Source organism: Callorhinus ursinus, unplaced genomic scaffold (genome assembly GCF_003265705.2).
Source record: "Callorhinus ursinus isolate GAN/ISIS: 27379988/994484 unplaced genomic scaffold, GSC_fseal_2.0 scaffold19, whole genome shotgun sequence".
Classification (NCBI taxonomy): Eukaryota; Metazoa; Chordata; class Mammalia; order Carnivora; family Otariidae; genus Callorhinus; species Callorhinus ursinus.
In genome coordinates, this window is record NW_027397081.1 from 27,473,245 (window position 1) to 27,493,788 (window position 20,544).

The following is a 20,544-nucleotide window of genomic DNA, read 5'->3' on the forward strand; positions in this document are numbered from 1 at the left end:
GCTCGGCGGGAAGCCTGCTTCTCCCTCTCCCACTCTCCCTGCTTGTGTTCCCTCTCTCGCTGTCTCTGTCTCTGTCAAGTAAATAAATAAAATCTTAAGAAAAAAAAAATAAGGACAACCTGAGAACGTGAAAGGTAACTTCTGCCCATGCTCCTTCCTGTCTTGGGTTGCGTGCCTTTTCTCCTGTCTGCCCGCAATGAGATTCCTGCCCACACCACCTTCCCCCTTCATCTCCACACAATGAAGTCCCGGATTAAAGTCATTTCTTGGGGAAACGTTTCCTCATCTTCCCAGATTCCGTGAGAACCTTCTGTCATATGCATTCTCTCATTTCCCGCTTATCACAGCTGGATGTACTGTTTTGTAAAGTCATTTCTTTAATATCTGTCTGCCCTGCTAGACAGTGTGTTTTACGAGGGTAAGGCTCCTGTTGATTCTGTTTTTGTCTCTCTCATCCACAGCTTCAGTGCACTGCCTAGCCCACAGATGGCATTTAGCGTGCACTAAATGCCCATTTGACGTACAGATGAATTTCTCACTTACGTTTATAAATCTTTGAGTCTACCTCCTCCCCTCCTAATGCCACTTTAAATGAAGCTTGGGAAACCATGGTCAGTGCCTGGAAATCTGCACAAGCTAATGGGTCAAACAGATTCCAAGGGGGAGGTATATTCCAGCTTGCTTTGCTTAGCACTGAGAATGTTCTCAAGGGCTTATAGGGAGCGTGGGGTTGAGTTCATTATAACTTCAAAAGTCATGGATGTAAGTAAAAATAAGACCACTGCCAAACCTAACAGCACTAGACTATAAGCAAATCAAAGGCAGGGGCTATGTCTTTCATTTTGTATCACTAACTCCAACAAGATTCCTGCTGTATTGGAAGAGCTCAAACTTTACCTGTCAATGTTTACTGAATACACTGAATTCAGTTGAATAATTGGATACCCAGAGGTATTCTGAGCAGTAGCAGTATCACTTCTTCAGTAGTTTTCTCTCTTGCCCAAAGATGTAGCAGCCAAAGGAGATATTTTATTCGTTAGCTCTGAAACAGTGTCCTTACCTGACATGTGTAGCAGAAAGCTCTGTTGGAACAGGAGCCAGGCATCCTGAATTGTAGTTCTGATTTATCAGTTATGACCTTTATGTCCCCACGGTAACTACCTCTCCCTCCTGGGTTCAATCCCCCACTTATGAAATAAGTGGGTTATATGAAATATCTTCCAAGGTCCCCTCTGACCATATCATTCTGTGATTCTTATGACCCAAAACCTAGGTAAGGAAAGATTCTGCCCCAAAGATCCCTGGCTTGTGGGGTGCTCCCCTTCGGGCATCTGGCTTTTGCTTTTTCAAAGTGCACCTGGCACTTTGATTTTAATTGTTCATTGTGCTCTCCCTTACTTTTCCGTCTACCTAACGATTATTCTTCTGACCATCTCTCCCCTTTATGTACCTCTTAGAAAGTCGTGTGGCTTTCAAAGTCCATAGATAGCCTAACCTTTGCCACTTCTCCCTGCTCTCCTTTTCTCTTCTCTCTATTTGTGACCCCTTTTTTCTCCTCGGAGGCTGCTTTCCCTTCCTCAAGTTGCTCTTTTGCTCTATCTGTTGAAATCCTAATATGTTGGACTCTAGCCCAGATGAACAATGATTTTATTTTGATCTTATATTCACATAGGTGGAAAAGAATAGCATGTATTTTTCAGAGTCCAGCCCATCCCTGTTCCCCTAGAGGCAGCTCTTTATCCAGATCCACACTGCCCTTTCTGATTAAACCTCTCAATGTCTGCTCTGTGCCAAGCCACTCTAACTGCCCAGCATTTCTCATCTTCCTGCCTGAGCTCCTATTTGGAATCTCCACCAGGAGAGGGGGGCCTTTAGCCTTTTTAGAGAAGGAGAAGCAGAAGTGGCATTTCTTAAGCTAGTGCTCTTCTTTTGGTCTTTTGCGTGTGTGGAATATGCATGGCTCTTTAGTAGCTAACCCTGGCTTGCTGTAGATAACAAAGAGTAAAACAAAAACAACTGCTGATTTCCCTTTGGATGGGAATTTCTTTCTTTTTCCAACTCTGCTTTAGCATGTAGATGCTACTGCTGCCAGAAGTCTCTCTCTACCCCTGTCTCCTCACCTGCCTGCACTCTCCAGGGTCTGCATGGCAAGATCTCCCTTCCCCTTTCTTTGCAGTCAAGGGATCATTAAAGGGAGTATGATTGTTTTCTTTTGCTCAGTGTGTGTGTGTGTGTGTGTACGTGTGTGTCTGTGTGTGTACGTGTGTCTGTGAGCTTGAAAGGCATTGTCCTATAGATATTTTTATAACCTGAAGCAATTACAGCTGTCAGCACAGAGACAAGATGTGACAAGTTGATTTATGTGTACAGTATATGTGTATGCAGGAGGGAAGGGAGGAAGGAGAGGGAGACGGGGGAAGAAGGTGGAGGTGGGCGCTTGTTAGGATGCTGCTTTCCAGGAGGCAGAAAGGAAGTTGTTTCTATAAAGAACACAAATAATGAAATTGCTCCGACTGTCATCCCTTTTTCATTAACTCGGATATGCTGGGAAAAATAAAATAAATCCAGCAGTTTTTATGAAGCATGAGACAGGATATAAGATAAGCCACTAAGTGTTGGTTGTATTTAGTGATTAGGGGGTGGGCAGGGAATTGACATATGATTTTGATTTTGATCTTCATCTATTCAAACAACTTCATCAAGGAGTTCAGATGAAATGGATTCTGCCTTGTTAACTGCACAGACATCTCTGGTCTTTCACCACTTTCTAAACTTCCATTTTTGTTTTTTCTTCGTTTTTTCTAATTTTATTTTATTATGTGATGTTAGTCACCATACATCATTAGTTTTTTATTATTATGTTATGTTAATCACCATACATTACATCATTAGTTTTTGATGTAGTGATCCACGATTCATTGTTTTTGTATAACAAACTGCCGTTTTTGAATAAAGTTTGGGTCCTTGGGCCCAGAGGGCAGGTAGGAGGTTGTAAGTTGTTTTTCTCTCTGTACTCTGAGGCTTACCTGAGCTCTGCTGGGTTTCCTGCCTGATGCTGCAGCTCAGCACTTTCCCTTCATGGCCAGAGACAAAGATGGTTTGACTGTCTTAGATCAATGACATGCATACTGGTATAAACCAAACATCTTAAAGAGCCCCTATGAAGAATTATTTTCCTGCTCAGTCATAATAATGAAGTGGTGGCAGACAAAATGTATTAATAAAGCATCTTCCACCTTAAATGGATTTCTAAGTGTTTTCCTGTAGAGTTAATCATATTATGTAGGTCCCTCGGGGAAGGCCGGTTGTTGTCATTATCCACATTCCCAGATGCAAAAAAAAAACTAATGCTCATTTGTACCTACCGGGGAATTAGATGCAAGAGCCAGGACTAGAATTTATTATGAAAGGAATCATCCGTGCCATTCCCAAGCCTGTAGGGAAATGACTCCAAAGCCCAGAACGAATCCCTCTCCCTTCCCCACCACTGTAATTATTTCCAGCTGATGGTGAGGATGTGTGTACACAGAGGGGTTGGTGGGGGAGCATGAGGGACAGGTAAAATGGATAGATGGTTGATTAGAGGTAACTCCTTGATTTTAGGGAAAGAAGAACCCCAAATTCAGCAGACTATAAGTCATCAAACACAATCTTACTCTTTACTTACTATTTCCGGAGTTTCCCATTGTAAAATAGACATAAAATAGGGTTCTTGCAAGAATGGACTGGTGTAAAAATAGGCTTTTCTCTTCTTTTTTCCCCCAAAAATATAAACAAAACTCTCCTGCTCTCTATAGATGCCATTTTCTGATTTTGCTTTTGCTTTTTTTTTTTTTTTTTTCCTGATAGTAAAGTCATTTCTTGCAGCCATAAGTTGACAGTTGATTTTTTTGGTGTTATATATCAAATGGTCCCCACTGGCCAAAAGTAGCAGAAGGGTTTCCCTGAGAATTTAATCTCAGGAGAAGTCACCAGAGATGAGGAAAAATGATCCTAATGATGGATTAATTGAGAGCTTCAGTGTAAAGTTGCTCAACTTTTCTGGTTGATCCATTTCTGGTCAACTATTAAAAGGGAAAAACACGTTTGCTCAGTCTGTCTTTGTTACCCTGGAGTATGGCTCCCACATCTGCAAACTGTACCTCCATTCCTACCAATCTAAAGCAGTTAGAGGAGGGAGTAGGAGGGGGAAATGCATGTTTCATCTCTAACACACGTGTCATCTACGTGTAAATGGTAGTTATTACCTGCAGGGTGTAAGGACTTCTCTGGCACCAGGACTCTTATAGTTAGAATGATTCAATCTTTTTGGTGTTGGCTGGATGGCTTTGGGAAGAACATTTTTCTGTTATTTAACAGGTGTTGAATAAAACCAGCTTCCTGGTTGGATCTGATAGAAAGTTGAGGGAGAAAGAAACAAAGTCACCTTTGGTTGACCCTTCTCTATCCCCAGGGAGAATCTGGGTCAGTGTAGGGGGCTAAGATCTGGGAGGCCTTGAGGAGAGAGTATTCTAGTGTTGGCGCTGCTGTGTGGGCTGAGATGTTCTGGGCTTCTCCCCAGCTCAGGGGCCAGGCCCAGGAAGGGGAATGCACATTCGGTCTGAGCTGAACTTAAGGGAGAAATTAAAATGTAGGTATGTAGGGACCCACAGCAGCCAGAGAGGAGAAATGACAGGAAATGAGGCAAATTCAGTTTTTCCCAGGGTTTCAAGAATTCGAAAAACACACCTCTTAAGATGAAATCAGCTCTGCAAGACTGTGAAACCCAGAGAACTTGGGAGTACACAGTATAAATAAAGCAAGTGGCTCACACTCATTCATTTGAATGAGCACTTTTGCAGGGCTAGCATCTTTTAATGTCGACAAAACAAGAAAAAAGAATGTAAGTTAGTGTCGGAACTTGACCAAAATTTTGATGCGATTTTGAAGTTTCACATACTAAGGGGCTTCTGTGATTTTGCATTTATTTTATATATGTAAGATCTCTGTTTAGAATGGTGGTGTTGAGTCTCCGGTGTTTGAAAGTAGCTTTCCTGGGGTGGGCGGGGTGCTGGTAGGGTGGGCGTTGACTATTGAATAAAAATTAGATTATTCTAAAGCATCCTTCCAACACTGTAAATTTACTCTAAATGCTAATGGATTTAATCGGATCATTTTAAAGGTGCATGCAAGCATGCTGCAGGGTTTTCCTTTCCTAGTTAATTAGTTTGTGACCCTTATTAAGATGTCTTGGGCTTATTAAGATTGTGTGGTAACTTTGCCTTTCTTCTTAATTTGGAGGTGACAGATCTTCAAGGGGGGAAATGGTTAAACTCCTCGCCTTGGCTGGTGCACTACCGCGGCGCGGCGCGGCAGGGGTTAAGGTGGGCGCCCGCGCCCCGCGCCCCGCGCCCGCCCGCCGGAATGAGCGCGCAGTCCGCCCGCTCGCTCGCCGGCGGCCCCGGAGAAAGTGGCGGTCAGTGATGGAGCTGCTGCCATGACAACCCCGGCGGTCGGGGCCCGCGCGCGTCGGGGCTGCTCCCGGGAGGAAGGCGGCGCGGAGGCCGGGGGCGGCCGCTGAGCGTGGCGTCCGCGCGGCTCCGGTGCCGGCTGCGCCTCGCCTTGCCCAGCGAGCGAGCGAGGGGCCGCCGCGGTGCGCTCAGCCGGGCCGCTCCTGCCACGGCCGCCGCCGCGGCGCCTGGCCCTGCCCAGACCGGCCGGATCGCAGCGGCTGCAGCGCATGTTTCGGCTCAGAGGAAGTTGACCGAGAGGCTGCCGTAGGAACCCCGGGTCCGGATCGCACGAAGCTCGGCGGAGCCGCCTCCTGCGTGCTCTACTTTCCATCTTGGCTATTGTTACGGATTGTTTTTCTGCCGGCGGTCCTTCCTCCGAAACTTATAAAGAAAGTGTTGGATTCCCCCTTGTTTGAACTGAGGAATTGCAGACCACCTCTGGGGAGCCGGATCTGACCCACCCCCTGTCCCCTTCTGGTACCAAAGTGCTTACTCCACTCCAAAGTGCCATGTCAGAACTGCTAACGGGAAGAAGGGACTCCTGAGACGTGCCCACACCTTTGCACCTGCCTTGCGGCTTCCCCTTTCTTGGCCATCTTCCCCGGCCGAAGCAGCACCGAGGAAGCCTCCTTCGCTGTCCTCCGTGGAATTGGTTATCCGAGGCCGGATTTGGGGGAGGAATATTAGACTTCGAGGAGTCTGCGCGCTCTTCTCCTCCCGCGCCTCTCGGTCGCCGCTAGTTCACTGCTGGGTCCCTGAGCTCGCTCCCTCACCCCACCCACTTCCTGTGCTCGCCCGGGGGGTGTGTGCCGCGCCGCTGCTGGAGTTCTGGGAAGTTGTGGCTGTCGAGGATGGGGGTCTGTGGGTACCTGTTCCTGCCCTGGAAGTGCCTCGTGGTCGTGTCTCTCAGGCTGCTGTTCCTTGTACCCACAGGAGTGCCCGTGCGCAGCGGAGATGCCACCTTCCCCAAAGCCATGGACAACGTGACGGTCCGGCAGGGGGAGAGCGCCACCCTCAGGTAGGGAGCTGTCTTTCTTCTATGAATTGACAATGATGCGTATGGGTTGTGGGGGGAGAGGGGCAGGGGTGCAGGTGTGTGCACTGGCACAGCTGGTACGGAGGTCGCTGGTTCCTTGGGCTGCAGGATTCACGGATGAGCTGAGTGCTCTGCCCCGGGAACGTGGTGGTGTTAGGGAAACGCTCAGAGGTTGGGGAGATGAGCTGTTTCCCCAAAACTGGCCTCCTTGGCTCGGGACTTGGTAAGCATGAGGGGCGGCTGAGGCAGGGAGCCACCGCGATTGAGGACAGTGGCCTGGGCACTATGTGTGCCCGAACCTAGTGGCCATGGTGACTGGGGACCTGGCTGGGGCTCAGCGTGAACTGTCATCTCTGAAGTTAATGAGTCCCAAAGGACAAGTCTGGCTTCGTGTGAATGCCTTCACTCTGCCCATGCTATGGGGAGTTGCCAGTGGGCTCCTGTACTCCGGCAGAGCTGCTGTTTTGTCCTGGGCTTGCCTGTGTTTGGGCTTTTCTGGGGTGCCTTCATGCCATGAGCCGGTGGGTAGAAGGACATGCTATTTCTTGTCTAAACATGGCTTTCTGAGATTGAAGTCATGGAGGTGTGTCTGATTTGTCCATGGAAATTATCATTTACTCTGGTTAGCTGTTCTCTTGGTGCTGTCCACTAAAGCAGTATGTGCAAAACTCATCTACTGAACAGATAAATTTCAGTGTTGAGTTGGGTCCTGATTGGTTTCTGGGGTTAAGGGTTACAGAAACTGAGGACGAGAAGTGGAATCTTGGTTATGTCTTGTGTAAGTTGGGATGAGTCTGTGTCCCTGATTACCCTGTCTACTGACATGTTAACTCAATTTCCAGTGTCTACACACTGCACCCCTCATAAGAGGGTAACAGAAAATTAGTGATTATAATGGGGAGTCTTACTCTCTAGAATTTTACAAAGAGCATGATTTAGAAGTTAAGGTTCATGAGAAGAATGATTTCTCTGCCTCTCTTTGATTTAATATGCCTTCTTACATAAAGTTTCCCAAACTGGGCCATTGAGCCGACTGCAAGGCAACATGGCAATATTCCTATCTTTTACATATGAAGGTTCTTGGAATGATAATGTTGGTGCTGGTGTCCATTGTTGTGCCCCTGGTGACTGTTCTGCTAAAATTGCATTGTTTATGGATGGTACCCTCAAGGAAATACCTACGGGACAGAAAATGTTGAAGAGGGGGCCCTGGAAGTACAGGGCTGACTTGTCAGAACATTGCCAAAGGAAGTGTGTGATTTAAGGACCCACACAGGGCCTGCAAAGCATCCCATCTTCCACTGACTTTGTGGAGCTAACGTCCATGGCCCCAGTGAATTCCTAGTTACTCATTGGCTCAGGAAACCCACCTCTTCCACTAAGCCCTTTCAGGACTATTTTGAACAAAGGTTAAATATCTGCCTCCCACCCCAGAATTACTAGATCTGCTTTATAAGGGGATTTCACAGAGCTCGAAAAATGCTGTGATTTCAGACTACTTAACGAGAGATTCAGAAATGAAGCCCTAACACAACACAGTGATGAATTTAGTGTTCTCTGGATGTTCCCTTTGTCCCTAACCCTTAGCTGCAAGCAGTAGTTCCCAAGAGATAAGAAAGAGTCATTCTCACATGTAGAACATTTTAGGAACAGATGGGATGGTAGTTTCAAGGAGAAGGTGGAAAGTAGTCAGCTCTGTGGAGATTTGGAGAAAAAGAAACAGCAAAGGGGCTCTGACAGACAATGATCCCCACATCTTAGGAACAATGATGGGGGTTGGATGAGCCAGGATCTGGTTTCAGCCCCACAGGGCAGCCCCCGAGGCTCATGAGAATGGAGACTCTCTGGAGGGTAGCTGAATTCAGCAGATGCTGAGCCAGGGCATGGGCCTTCGTTAGGAACAACTTCTCTTTAAAATTGCATTATCATGTGCTGGCTGCTTCTCTTTCTTTATCTTTTCTTCCATGACTTTCTTGCTTACTCTGGGCTTCCCTGTCCCTGTCCCTTTCAGGCACCAGTGTCTGTTTGCATTTTCACATCTGCTCTGGTCTTGTTTAGGTGTAGATGGAGGAAGTGGAATACGATGGGGCTTCCTCTCTAGACCCAACCCTGCCATGGCATAAAAAGGCCCTCCTAGAACAACTCCTGCCATTCTTTGCCATTCTGTGCCAGCCCCTGGGACTAAATGTCTGACTGACATACAGAAGGAAGACCGTTCCAGGGGATGGAGCCCTACAGAGCAGGGCTTAGAGGAGCCAGAATGTGACTGACACCAACCCACTGGCCAATGGCCTGATTTAGGATGTGAATTGGGCAGCTGGTGTCACAGACGACTTGCACAGAGGAAGCTCATGCCTCTGCAGGATGATCTGCATTCTTCTCAGGCTCTCATGCACTAGAACAAATGAGGTCCACCATGTCGGCGTGTACTTTTGGGGAGTTCGAGGCCTTGAACTCTCAAGCATAGTCTCTGTACTGTGTAATTCTGTGTGCAAAGAAGCAAATAGGAATTTCAGAATGTATTTTGTTTGCACAGAAATTGATACATTTGCACATAACCTGACTCTAGGTTGTAGTCGGCTAGCGGCTCAGGGCTCTGGGATTTTTTGTTTTGTTGCTTTTTTGTGTATTTATGTGGATCGTTTCTTTTTTCTTCCCTCTTTCCCTTCCTCTCTTCCTCCATCCCTTCTTCTTTCCTTTCCTTCCTTTATTCGTTTTTTTGTTCAGCATGTGACCAGGCTACACAGAATACAACTAGGGCACCTCTGCTCTGCCCTGGAGAGCTGCCCTATCCACAGCATGGTGGCTGACCACTAGGGCCATGCTTATAGTTTACTTCTCAACCAGCAGAGGACTTTTTGCTCTGGTTGCATGTTATTCTGCTTTGTTCTCACCAGTTTCATTTTTTGAAGATCTCTTCTAGTCCCCATAGAACGCATGCTTCAGCAGCAGATTCTAATGTGAGGACACTTTTAAAAATGTTTTATTTCATCCAATTAGTCCTAACGATCCTTGCGGAGGTATTGAAAACCTTTCACCCAACAGTGGCTTTGACAGCCGGAAAGGAATCACAAACAATTTGCAGTCTCCCACTCTTTCTGCCCTCCTGCTGCTGGTCTGTATGCATATTTTTTTTTAAAGGGTGAAGTTATGTAGAACAGAATGTGCAGTAATAAGAACATTAAGGTTTAGGGAGCACTTTGCTCTGTGTCAGGGAGAGTTTTGTTTTACATAGTATCCCACCTGTTGTCTCGCCTCCTAATATTAACATTTAACCCTAATAAAGACCCTTTGGGGTAGGTGCTATCCCCATTTTGCAGATGAGGAAACTGAGGCATGGAGAATTTACATAATTTGATTAAGGTTGCACAGATAGGAAGCTTTGAAGCCAGATTATGTGACACGAGTAATAATAATGTTAATAAAATGAATGAATAGCACTGTCAGTGATCGGTCAGTTACTGTGGGTGTTAAATATTTTGTATACATCGTAACATTTAATGCTCACAACAACTCTTGATATACACTTAATTTTCCCTACTTAGTGGCTGAGGAAGCAGAGGCCTACAGCAGGGAATTTAGGTAGTATCACCCAAGTAGCAAGAGGCAGAGCTGGAGTGCTAACTCAGGTCCTTGCTCCGTGATCTTGTGCCCCACACTTTCTCCACTGCATTCTGTGTTCCAATCCCTTGCTGGTACTTAGAGTCTCCTCTAGGCATTCTGGCTTAGACCCTCTCCTGCAAAGTCGCTGAACTTTTTGTGCTCTTTTTCCTCGTGCCTTGGGGGTCAGCTAGTGCTTGGAAAGCAGATATCGTGCTGTATAATGTCATGAGCACTGTGTGCTCCCAGATGTTTCCTGAACAGATAAAATGAATGAAAACAAAACATAAACATCCCCCAGCCTGTATTTCATTTGTCTCTTTACTGCATTTCTCCATCATGTTATTTTCAAATACAGCTGTGGTCAACCAACAAAGGCTTATTGAGTGGTTCTTGCAAGAAGGGCCCTGAGCTGGGTTTTGGGGTGTGAAAAGACATGAGGCTTACACTTCATACTCCGGGGTCTTGGGTCCAACTCAAAAGGCCGGGCAAAGAGGTAACCAACAGATGAGGCAGAGTGTGCCCATTAGCGAATGGGCAGCATGTGTACGTGGGGTCAGAAAAGAACTTTCTGACTGGACTCCTCTATGGGAATAGTGAAGAAGAAGTGAGGAGTGGGAGAGCCTGAGGTGCCCATCTGTGTGGATGTCACGAATCAGAGACCTTCACTAAGTGTGGCCTGTAGCTTGGCAATTCTGATGAGTGTGCTTCATGCTATCATAGATTCCCCCAATAAGGCAACAGCTAAGAAAGTGAATTATTTCATTGGGATCATATGGTAAGTGAGTATCAGAGGCTGAGCTATGCCTTCTCTCACTGCACAATGTTTTTTTTTTTTTTTTTGAGTTAAGAAAAGAAAGAAAAGATCTGAGAAATGTACAAGATTGAAGTTGGATTTTGACATAGCAACTCCATGGAATAGAACAGAATAATATTTTTGATATTTGAGAAAACCCATGGAGTGCCCTTCTAAACATAGGGAGCTGTGGCACACTTTATTCATACCGTGTAAAACATTTAGCATTTCATTTTATAACAGATGGGTTCTCTCTTTGTCTCTCCAGCCAGTCCATGGCCTCTTGAGGGCAGGAACTATGCCTTCTTCATGTTTGTATCCCAATACCCAGCACATGACTTGGTCCCTGGTTTTTGCTAACAAAGTCTGAGTGGCTATCCTGCCTGTCTTTCTGCTATAGACATCCTGGCCCTTTCTCTACCTCACGAACATAGAAAATGAATTCTTGCTACAGGGGCTTTCTACCTGTGGTCCTCACTGTTGAGAATACCCTTATCTTTCCAGGGACAGCTATTAATCATTTTGGCCTCAGCTCAGATGGAACCCGCTCCCTGAAGCCTTTACCAACACCCAAATCAAAATGACCCTTACTACCTCCACACATATTACGCTGGCATACCATCTGGGATTTGTTTTTCATCAGAGCAGGCATCCGTATCTCAAGTTTTCCTATTTAGACATTTGATTATGTGTTTATGATCTGTCTTCCCCAACTGAGCTGTAATTTTCTGGAGAAGAGCTACCTTCTCGGTCTCATGCAGCACTGTGTCACCAGTATCTGGCCAATAGAAGGTGCTCAGAAAGTACCTGGTGCATGAATGGATGCAGGAAATCTGAGATCACTGTCTGCTCCTCCTTGCCCTTCTCTGTCCCTTTCCCTGAGTTGTCTTGTGTTGTCCTTGCCCTTGGACATGTTCCCGGCTCACTGTCATTTCTGCCTGGGCCACCCAGCTGTGTGAGGTTGCTCTTGAGGAGTTACAAACACACATAATTGGGCTGGTGTCTTTCTGTCAGGGACACAGATGGGCTGTGTCATCTGCCGGTTAGTTCAGAGCTGCACCCATGATGCGGGCTTCCTTTCTGCCAGGTCACTTCCCGACCCAGTCCTTAAGCCTTTGAAGAAATGCTCATCTCTGATGAGGTGTTCAATCCCAGGTGCAGCTCGGGGACATTAGCATTTTCCAGATACGGAGCACCTCTCTGCCCATCCTTCCTTCTCTCCATGTGGAGTTGCTGGCGTGGTTGTCTCATGCTATAACTATCGATTCGTTCTTGATGCGTTAACTCGTTCAGAATAGCAATGCCGCTTGGGAAGCGTGTGTTGTTCCGACTGTGCTGCCCCTCCCAGAATCGACCACCGTGTGCTCACCTCCGGGGCTTGCCAGCCATCTAGCCGGTGGACTGTGGCTCAGAAGAGCACGGACAGATGGGGTTGTGGAGGGAGGCTCCTGGAAGCACACTCAGCCTTTTGAGGAGCCAAAAACTAAAATGGGAAAATGAAAAACCCAACCAGGCTTGGGGCAGAAGGAGAAGGAGTATGCCAGTTGTCACGGGAACCTGGTGAAGAGCACAGAGGGACAAGCTGGGCCCTGGTCCTCCCACACTCCTCACCTGCAAGTATAGGTGCCTTGCAGAAATGTTTCTTTTGAGTTTGAAAGGATTGCAGGGACCAGGGAGTTGAGCTACCTGGTTTTACAGATAATGAGGGTAGTGATAATCAGTCTTGCACAAAGATGCCTTTTGGAAGGGTGAGGTGGTGCTGATACCCAGCCCATGTTTCCCCACTTGGCTGTGAGCTCTAGCGTAGGGCAACCTGTGCCTGAAAGACAGGCCACCTTCTCCTACTAAGTGCAAAATCATCGTGCTGACAGCATCATGACAGTCAGCGAGCATTTATCACCATGCTCGCATCTCACTGCTGGTCGTGTCTCGCACCGAAGCCTGCGTTCTTAGCCTTCTGCTCCACCTCTGATTCCATATGGGACAACTCCGTTCACTGTATCAGGCTCCGTGCTAAGCACTCTGCGAACAGAGTCTTATTTAATTCCACCAGGTTGATGCAATTATTATTCTGATTTTACAGACCAGGAAACCAAAGCACTGAGAAAAGGGAGGCATTTTCCCAGATCCCACAGTCAGATGGTGGCTGAGCCTGGAACTTGGAACCAGTTTTGTGTGACTAGAAGCTGATTCTCTTTTTTGTACCACAGGACTTTTCTCATTCTATCCCTTCTTTGCCTCATTGCCACGGTGTAATTCTTCTAGAAACCAGGTGAATTCCGTTTTTTTCTCCTTGTTCGGGAGCGTAAGAATCTCCTTTCTTGAAGTATTTTAGGAATGGGGTATGGGATTTTTTAAGCTTTTATGACATGGAGACACAGGAACTCTAGACGTTCCTTCTCATTACACAACCCTAGAATCTCCATAGTTTGTTCAGAATCAGTCTATTCCAGGTTCTCCCACCAGCCTTTTGCTTCAGAGATCAGCAGTCTTGGACTCTCTCATAGAGAGTTAGCAAATCCTCAAATGTCACCATGTATTTCTCTGGCCTGGGATATTGAACAAATTGAGGTAGAGTTCTATGAGGATCCCACAAGCCAGTGTATCTGAATATCCGGCGGTGGGAGGCAGAGTGGGTGAGACCTTGACTATACGCTTTCTTCTTAGTTTTACTAGAAGATCACTGACATCTCTCAAGATGGGAGAATCTTGAAAAAAATTTATGATTAAGGTTAATAGCATATTTATTCTCTTGGGTTCAAAGTCTCCACTGATGGGTAGAATATAACATTATCCTTGCATTATTTGAGGTTACTTTGCTTCCTTGGGAGAAGGTTGATGGCTTTCCACTCTGCGTAATAGATTACTGATAAGAAATAAACAATACAATTAACATCATATAGATGGCCAAGTAGTAGTGTTTTTAGGAAATTAAGAATTGGTTGGGTTTAGGATGCAATTTCCAAATTGCACATGTGCGCCAAGGAGGAGGAGGCAATAGGAATGTTTAACCGGAGCACGATTGATAGAGGCAAAGATTTCCAACAAAGACCTTACAACTCATATTCTAGCGAGAATGGTATGCTAGAAAAAAAACGGCCTGGGGGACAGGATTTGGCTAACCCTGACTCAAGCATTGTGTCTACGAGCTGTTGGGCAAAAGTTTTTAATTTGTCTGTATGAAGAGGACAGTTATTACTACCTCAAAGGGTTATTTTGGGTTAAAATGAAATAATGCACATAAAGCTTGGTGTATAACTATTACTGTCTTTCTCTCCATATATATATACATATGCACACATATGTATGTATATATATTTATATATAATATTCACACATTTGGCAATTTTCATTATAAACTGTTGTAGTTTAAACACCCATGTAGCTTCACTTTGACTGATACACCGGGTCTTGCTTGTGAAAGATCTGCAAAGAGAGGAATGCCTCTCCACCAACCCTAATTGTACTTTTGTGTGTTTCTCTACACATCTGTTTAGATCCGAGGACTCTTCTTCAGTTCAAATAATTTCTTGCACTGTTTTATTTCTGACAAGGAGTGAGTAGAAAGGTATTTCTTTATTTTTCATAACAAGATTGTTGCATAGCAAGTTCTGACAGTTCATGGCTCTAAAGATGAATTTCCTACCAAAAAAAAAAAAAAAAGCCATAGGGAAGGCTCTGTAGAGGCGGGTTCTCTGAAACAAATAGTGGGGTCAGGAATTCATGTGTAGATTTAGGATTAGTAGACTTTTATTACTTGGAAGACTGATTTTTCCATGATAATTACACTGGAGTCAGCAGGCAAATAGAAGTAGGGATGCTATCCCTTGGGGAGGAGGGGGTTAAGTCCTTCTGGCTTTAATGTTCTCTGATTGGAATCTTTCCATTCATTCACATCTCCTATGCATTAAGAGGCCAGCTCAGGACTTGAACAGTGATGGTGAAAATTGAGAAGGAAGTCTCTCTGCGTTTGGTAATTTTTCTTCTGTTCAAGTCTGGGGTAAGACCAGTGTGCCTTCGCATTAGAAACTAATCACAGCAATCACCGATGGAAGCACAAAAAACAGACCTCTACACTTCAACTGTATGCCATGGAGCTCAAATTAATTTAAGTTATAGATAGGAGTCTCCCTCTTTCCTTAGCGGGCTTTCCCAAATCTCACTGATTGACATGGTTGAGTTATTTGGGCTTATTTGGGCATATTTGGCCAACTTGTTCTCTTCTCGGGGTAAGATGCTTTGGCTCAGAAAGCTTTGGCGGTTTAGATTTGTCTTATAAAATGAACATATGAAATGATCTTGCAGCAGGATTTTTTTAAATAATAGAATTTTTAATGAAAAAAGCACCAACCACTAGACTGATGGAAAATGACAAAACTGAAATCAGCTGTCAGATAAAGCTTTCTTGGCCACATGTAGGCAAAGGAAGATACGTTTGTGTGAAAATAATTTCTTGATTTTCTCTGGCTTTCAGACAGGCTATAATGGAGTGGAGGAGTGGAAAAGTGCACTCACACTCAGAATAATCATCTTTGGACAAATGTGCTCATCAGGAAAGCTCAATCTAAAATAATTCTAACCAGTCGGAGGCTACAAGGAAGGTAGTAAGATAGAGAATACATGCAAATTCCTTTTAATTTGGTGCAGTTGTTATCCATAAAAACTGGAAAGAGGAGTACTTTGGTGTCGTGGGTTGAGTTGTGCTCCCCTCCAAAAGGAGAACAAAGAGAAAGAGAGAGAGAGAGAGAGAGAGAGAGAAAGGAAGGAAGAAAGAAAGACAAAAGATATGTTGAAGTCCTAACATTCAGTATCTCATAATGTGATCTTATTTGGAAATAGGGCCATTGCAGGGGTAATTAAAGAAGTTAAGATGAGACCACACTGGAGAAAGGTGAGCCCCGATCCAGTAGAGCTGGCATCCTTGTAAGAGGATGGCCGTGGAGAAACACAGTAGACACACGGGGAGAATGCCACGTAGTGAAGAAAGCAAAGATTGGCATTACACAGTTACAAGTCAAGGACTGCCAAAGGTGGTCGGTGAACCACCAGAAGGAAAAGGCGAGAACGGAGTCTCTCCTACAGGTTTCATAGGGAGCATGGGCGTGCCAACACCCTGATTTCAGGCTTCTGGTCCCTTGAACTGGGAGACAATACATTTCTGGTTTTTTTAAGCCACCCAATTTGTCAGGCCTTGTTGTAACAGCTCCAGGAAATGAATGGACTCGTAGAAAGAAATGATAAAGGAAGAGTTCTCTTAAGTAATCATCATATATAAAGGACCACCGAAAAGCCAGGTTAGATCACCTGATGGCCCCCAGTGACACAAGCCACTGCAGTCCAGAGAGGTGTCCGAGCTGTGCCTCTCCTAGTCATGAAGACCCCCCGGCTGTCCACTGTAAGTATTTAGGAGGCTGGTGCGGAGTAGGGCCATACTCGGAGCTCACTACCCTCTTTTTCCGCAGAGACCACCAGGACGGGCCTGCGTGTTCCCACCTCTCAGTGATTTCAGCCACCTGAGAAGTCACAGGCCTCCCCACCTGCCCCAGGTCACGTGTATGGTCCAGATCCGTACTGTGACCACATGGTCCTGTGCCTCCAGTGGTCTGAACTGAAGACTTCCTCCTAGTCCTCCAAACCTTTCTACCGTCTGAGCTTCATGATCTGTCACCAGCAAAATCCCCAGGTTGCCAGTCTTTCCCGAATGACCTCTCTCTCTCTCTCTCCCTTTCTTGCTCTCGCTCTCTCTGTTTTTTTCTTTCTTGCTTAAACTTGAAATGTGACTATTTCCTGAGTTATTTCCATTCCCAGAGTCATGTTGACGGTGACTGTTTTTCTCCTATGTACTGCTTATCATGAGCCTTGAAAGTCAGATAGATACTCTCCTTGCTACTCACTGTGGCTTCTGGACATTCTTTGTCTGTCTTTCTCTGAATCCTTGCTCGCGTTGGCACGTGTGCCATGAGGCTCTGTTACCCACAGATGTCCTTGCTGCGGCCCTCTGCTCTGCCCTGACTAGTCTCTCTTGCTGGAGCTCCAGACCACATATCCTAGCGCTAATCCGCACGTCGGCTTTTATGGCTCAGGTGTTTCTTTTCTTGCCTTTCTTTTCTTTCTTTCTTTTTTTTTTTTTTTTTGGCTCAGACATTTCAAACCCAGTGCCTCCAGCCAAAGCTCTTGATCCCAGCCCCATTTCCCCCACCTCCAGCAACCAACGTGATCGTCCCTCCCCATCTGCGCATCCTAGGAATGGGCACCCCACCATTCGGCCAACCACTCAGGCCCCCAACCTAACAGATATGTATTCTTTTTCGTTCTCTTTTATGCTCCCTCTAATTCACCAGTACATCCTGTTTGCTTTTACTTGTAAGATATCTCTTGAATCAGACCACGTTTCACCATTTTGAACACTACCTCTTTAGTCAACACCATCATATGCTCCCTTCTGGATTATTCCAGTAACATCTCATCTGGTCTTCCTGCTCCCATGCCGCGCTCTACCAGAAGCCATTCTCCACCACCTGGCTCAAGTTGTCTTTTAAGAACATTCATCAAATCATACCACTCTCCGTTCAAAACCCCATGGTGGCCTCCATTAATAGGTAGGAAGAAATGCAAACATGTCAATGGTATGAAAACTTTTTATTGCCTGCCTACCCCTCGGACATTCCCTCTGTCACACCTGCTCCACTCACAAGGATGCAGTTGACTGAACTTCTCTGTTGTTCCCTGGACTCACCAGATTGCTTCTTGCCTGAGGAAATGCTCTTTCTTCTGCCGGGACCCACTGTAGTGTTGTATGGCTGGATTTTCATGGCATCCGTGTGTCTGCTCAAATGTCCCATCCTCAAAGAAGACTGTCCAGACCATGCTGTTTGAAACAGCCAGCCCACCATCCCCCACTTTCCTGTGTTCTCCTACATAGGTTTAATTTTCGTCATCACCCTTAACACTTACATAAGTCTGTTATTTAGTCATCTATTATTTATTTATGGTCTCTTCCGCTAAAATGTAAGATCCCTAAGGCTACTGACTTCATTGCTCTCATTTATAGTGGCTAAATTATGGCCTGGAACCTGGTATATATTAAGAAATAGTTTTCGAGTGAATGGAAACTTTATTAGGAATAATACTAAGCTTTTAATAGTGAAAATTATTTATGTTTTAGTAGGAAGAGGGGACTCAGGTATATATCTGTACTGGCAGAAGTTTGGGTGTTCCTGAACAGAGGTAAGGTAGATGGGGTGTGATCTAGCCTTGGTTTTGCCTTCCAGGACAGGGAGTGGAATGGGAGGTCGAGGGGGGACTTGTGCGGGCAGTGTGACACATTTCATAAAATCTACATGTATGGAGGCTAAAGGACCTTTAAATTTCCATCTTCACAAGAGGTTTATATAGAAAATCTAATAAATACTTGAAAATAAGGATTAGTTTCTAGTTCCAGGCCTACAGCCATGGGAGAAGGGAAGGAAGTGGGGGTTGGTCAGAAATCAGGCTTTGAACCTCACTTCTAACACATTATCGTGTGTCGCGTGTCCATTATGTATTTTTAAAACTATTTATTAAGGGAATTCTACCTGAAGGCTAGAAAGCATGATGATTGAGCACAGGGCCTGGAGCCAGGCCCCTCCCTGGGTTCAAATCTTGGCTTAGCCGCCTCCCAGTTGTGTGACCTTGGGCACATTGATTAACCTCACTGGGCCTCAGTTTTGTCGTTGTTTGGTAATAGGAGTAGTGAGCCAGGAGGGAAATAGGAAGTATTTAGAGTGGCGTCTGGCACTCTGTCAGTGTTAGCTGTATACGGCGGGGGAAGGACGGAGCATGAGATGTATTGGCTGTGGGCAAATAGGACGGCTTTGATCCGGTGACCCTGGGGGCCCCGTGGAGGCCGATGTTACTGCAAGTCCGGCATCTTTGTGGTGGAATGATTTTGAAGAGGCTCAGCAAGTGTCATTGTTTCTGGAAGGTGAATAGTGGCTGAGGGCTGGGGTGACCTGAGTTTCAGCCCTGGCTCTGTCACACCTCACCATGGGATACCGCTAAGAAAATTAGTGTGTTTCCCCGTTTCCCAGTTTCCCTGTGTCTGAAATGAGAAGGCAGGGCATGGCCCCTACTGCTCAGTTCAGTTCTTTACATTTGAGGAAGAGATTGTTAGCAGTTCGAAAATATGTAGGTTGTTTATCCTCCTCCCCGGGCACAAAGCGGGACTCCCCTTTCCCAGCCTCCTTTGAATTTAGGTGTGGCCATGTGACCGAGTTCTACCCAGACGAATGTGAGCAAAAGTTATGTGCCGATTGGCCTGTGAAAGGCTCCCATACGAAATAATTCACACTGTTTCTCCTTACGCCATCTGGATGTTGAGGTCCAAAATTACCTTGGAAACCCATGTCCTATTTGGCAGATGCTCCATCATCGGCCAAGTCATTGAATGCCTCCACAGAGCAAGGCTCCCGCCCCTGCCCCACCAGCTGACCCAGAACCTCATTTGTGAGATTATTGCACGAAGGAAAAATACACTTCATTGTGATAGGCTTCGGGGATTTGGGAGTTCATTTGTTAAAGGTAGCCAGCATTGTGCTATCCAATTCAACACAGCTATTGTGATTCCTATTTTCTGATTTTGACTGCATCAAAATACACAGATTTTTTTTTTTTTTTAAGTCCAAACTTAAGCACTTATTAAAATTTCCTGGCAAGCCTTTTGGTGATTTTTGCATGTGTCTGAAAGTAGGAACCATGGCCTTTTCAAACTGAAGCCTTAAATGTTTGATTTTCATTTGCTTGACTCTTTACATCTCTGAACCAAGTAAAATGTCGGCTTTACAGAATATGTGAAAAACAGTGACAAAGAAAAGTTTTACCTTGAAGTAAATTAGCACATGTCCATAATGGCTACGACTCGAGACATATACCATAATTAGTGAAAATACCTCTTAGATGACAAATTGCTCATTAATGGCTGGAGGTTTCTTACTTAGCGTAACCTTTTGTGCTAGAGATATTCCAACACTCAGTGTTTTAATTGACACACAGTAAAGAGACAGATGGGATGATTTGTAGGCTTTTTCTTAAAAATGTTGAAGAAAAAGGAGAGGAAACCACTGTCAGAGGTCAGACTTTAGAATTGCGACCAGGTGGTAGGGTAGTAAGGGGGGGAGGAAAGTGTGGAAAGGGAAGGCGGAAAGCCTTTGTGGCAGGAGACCTACAAGGAATGCAAACACATAGAGTCAGCGATCTCGTCTTATGTTCATTGTCATCTCAGAATGCTGCACAGCACCTGGCACATGACAGGAGCTGAGTGCTTTCTTGGGGAATAAATGGATGAGCCAGTTTGCGTCACTTCAGCATGGCATCTTATGTGTCTTGTATCTGCCAGGCACTGTACTAGGCATGGAGTTCCTTTTTCACAGAGTGATTTTTAGTGAGGGGAGACCAGGGCCGCCGCTTGTATGAATTGAAAAAAAAAAAAAGGTGTCCTATGACCTCACTGATATGAGGAATTCTTAATCTCAGGAACAAACTGAGGGTTGCTGGAGTGGTCGGGGGTGGGAGGGATGGGGTGGCTGGGTGATAGACATTGGGGAGGGTATGTGCTACGGTGAGCGCTGTGAATTGTGTAAGAC

At 45.5% G+C, this 20,544-nt stretch overlaps 1 protein-coding gene across 9 annotated transcripts in view; it reads left to right on the forward strand.

Moving 5' to 3' along the window:
• NTM (neurotrimin) overlaps positions 1-20,544 on the forward strand; it is a 962,773-nt gene that overhangs the window by 556,928 nt on the left and 385,301 nt on the right. For 7 of the 9 annotated variants that reach the window (XM_073903994.1, XM_073903995.1, XM_073903991.1 and 4 more), the window contains one exon: positions 6,426-6,510. In XM_073903994.1, the coding sequence (XP_073760095.1) occupies positions 6,467-6,510 (44 nt within the window). In that variant the 5' untranslated portion in view covers positions 6,426-6,466. Of the gene's footprint in view, positions 1-4,719; positions 4,883-5,588; positions 6,511-20,544 lie in introns of those variants that run through there. The other 2 variants (XM_073903996.1, XM_025893994.2) reach the window with 2 other exon arrangements.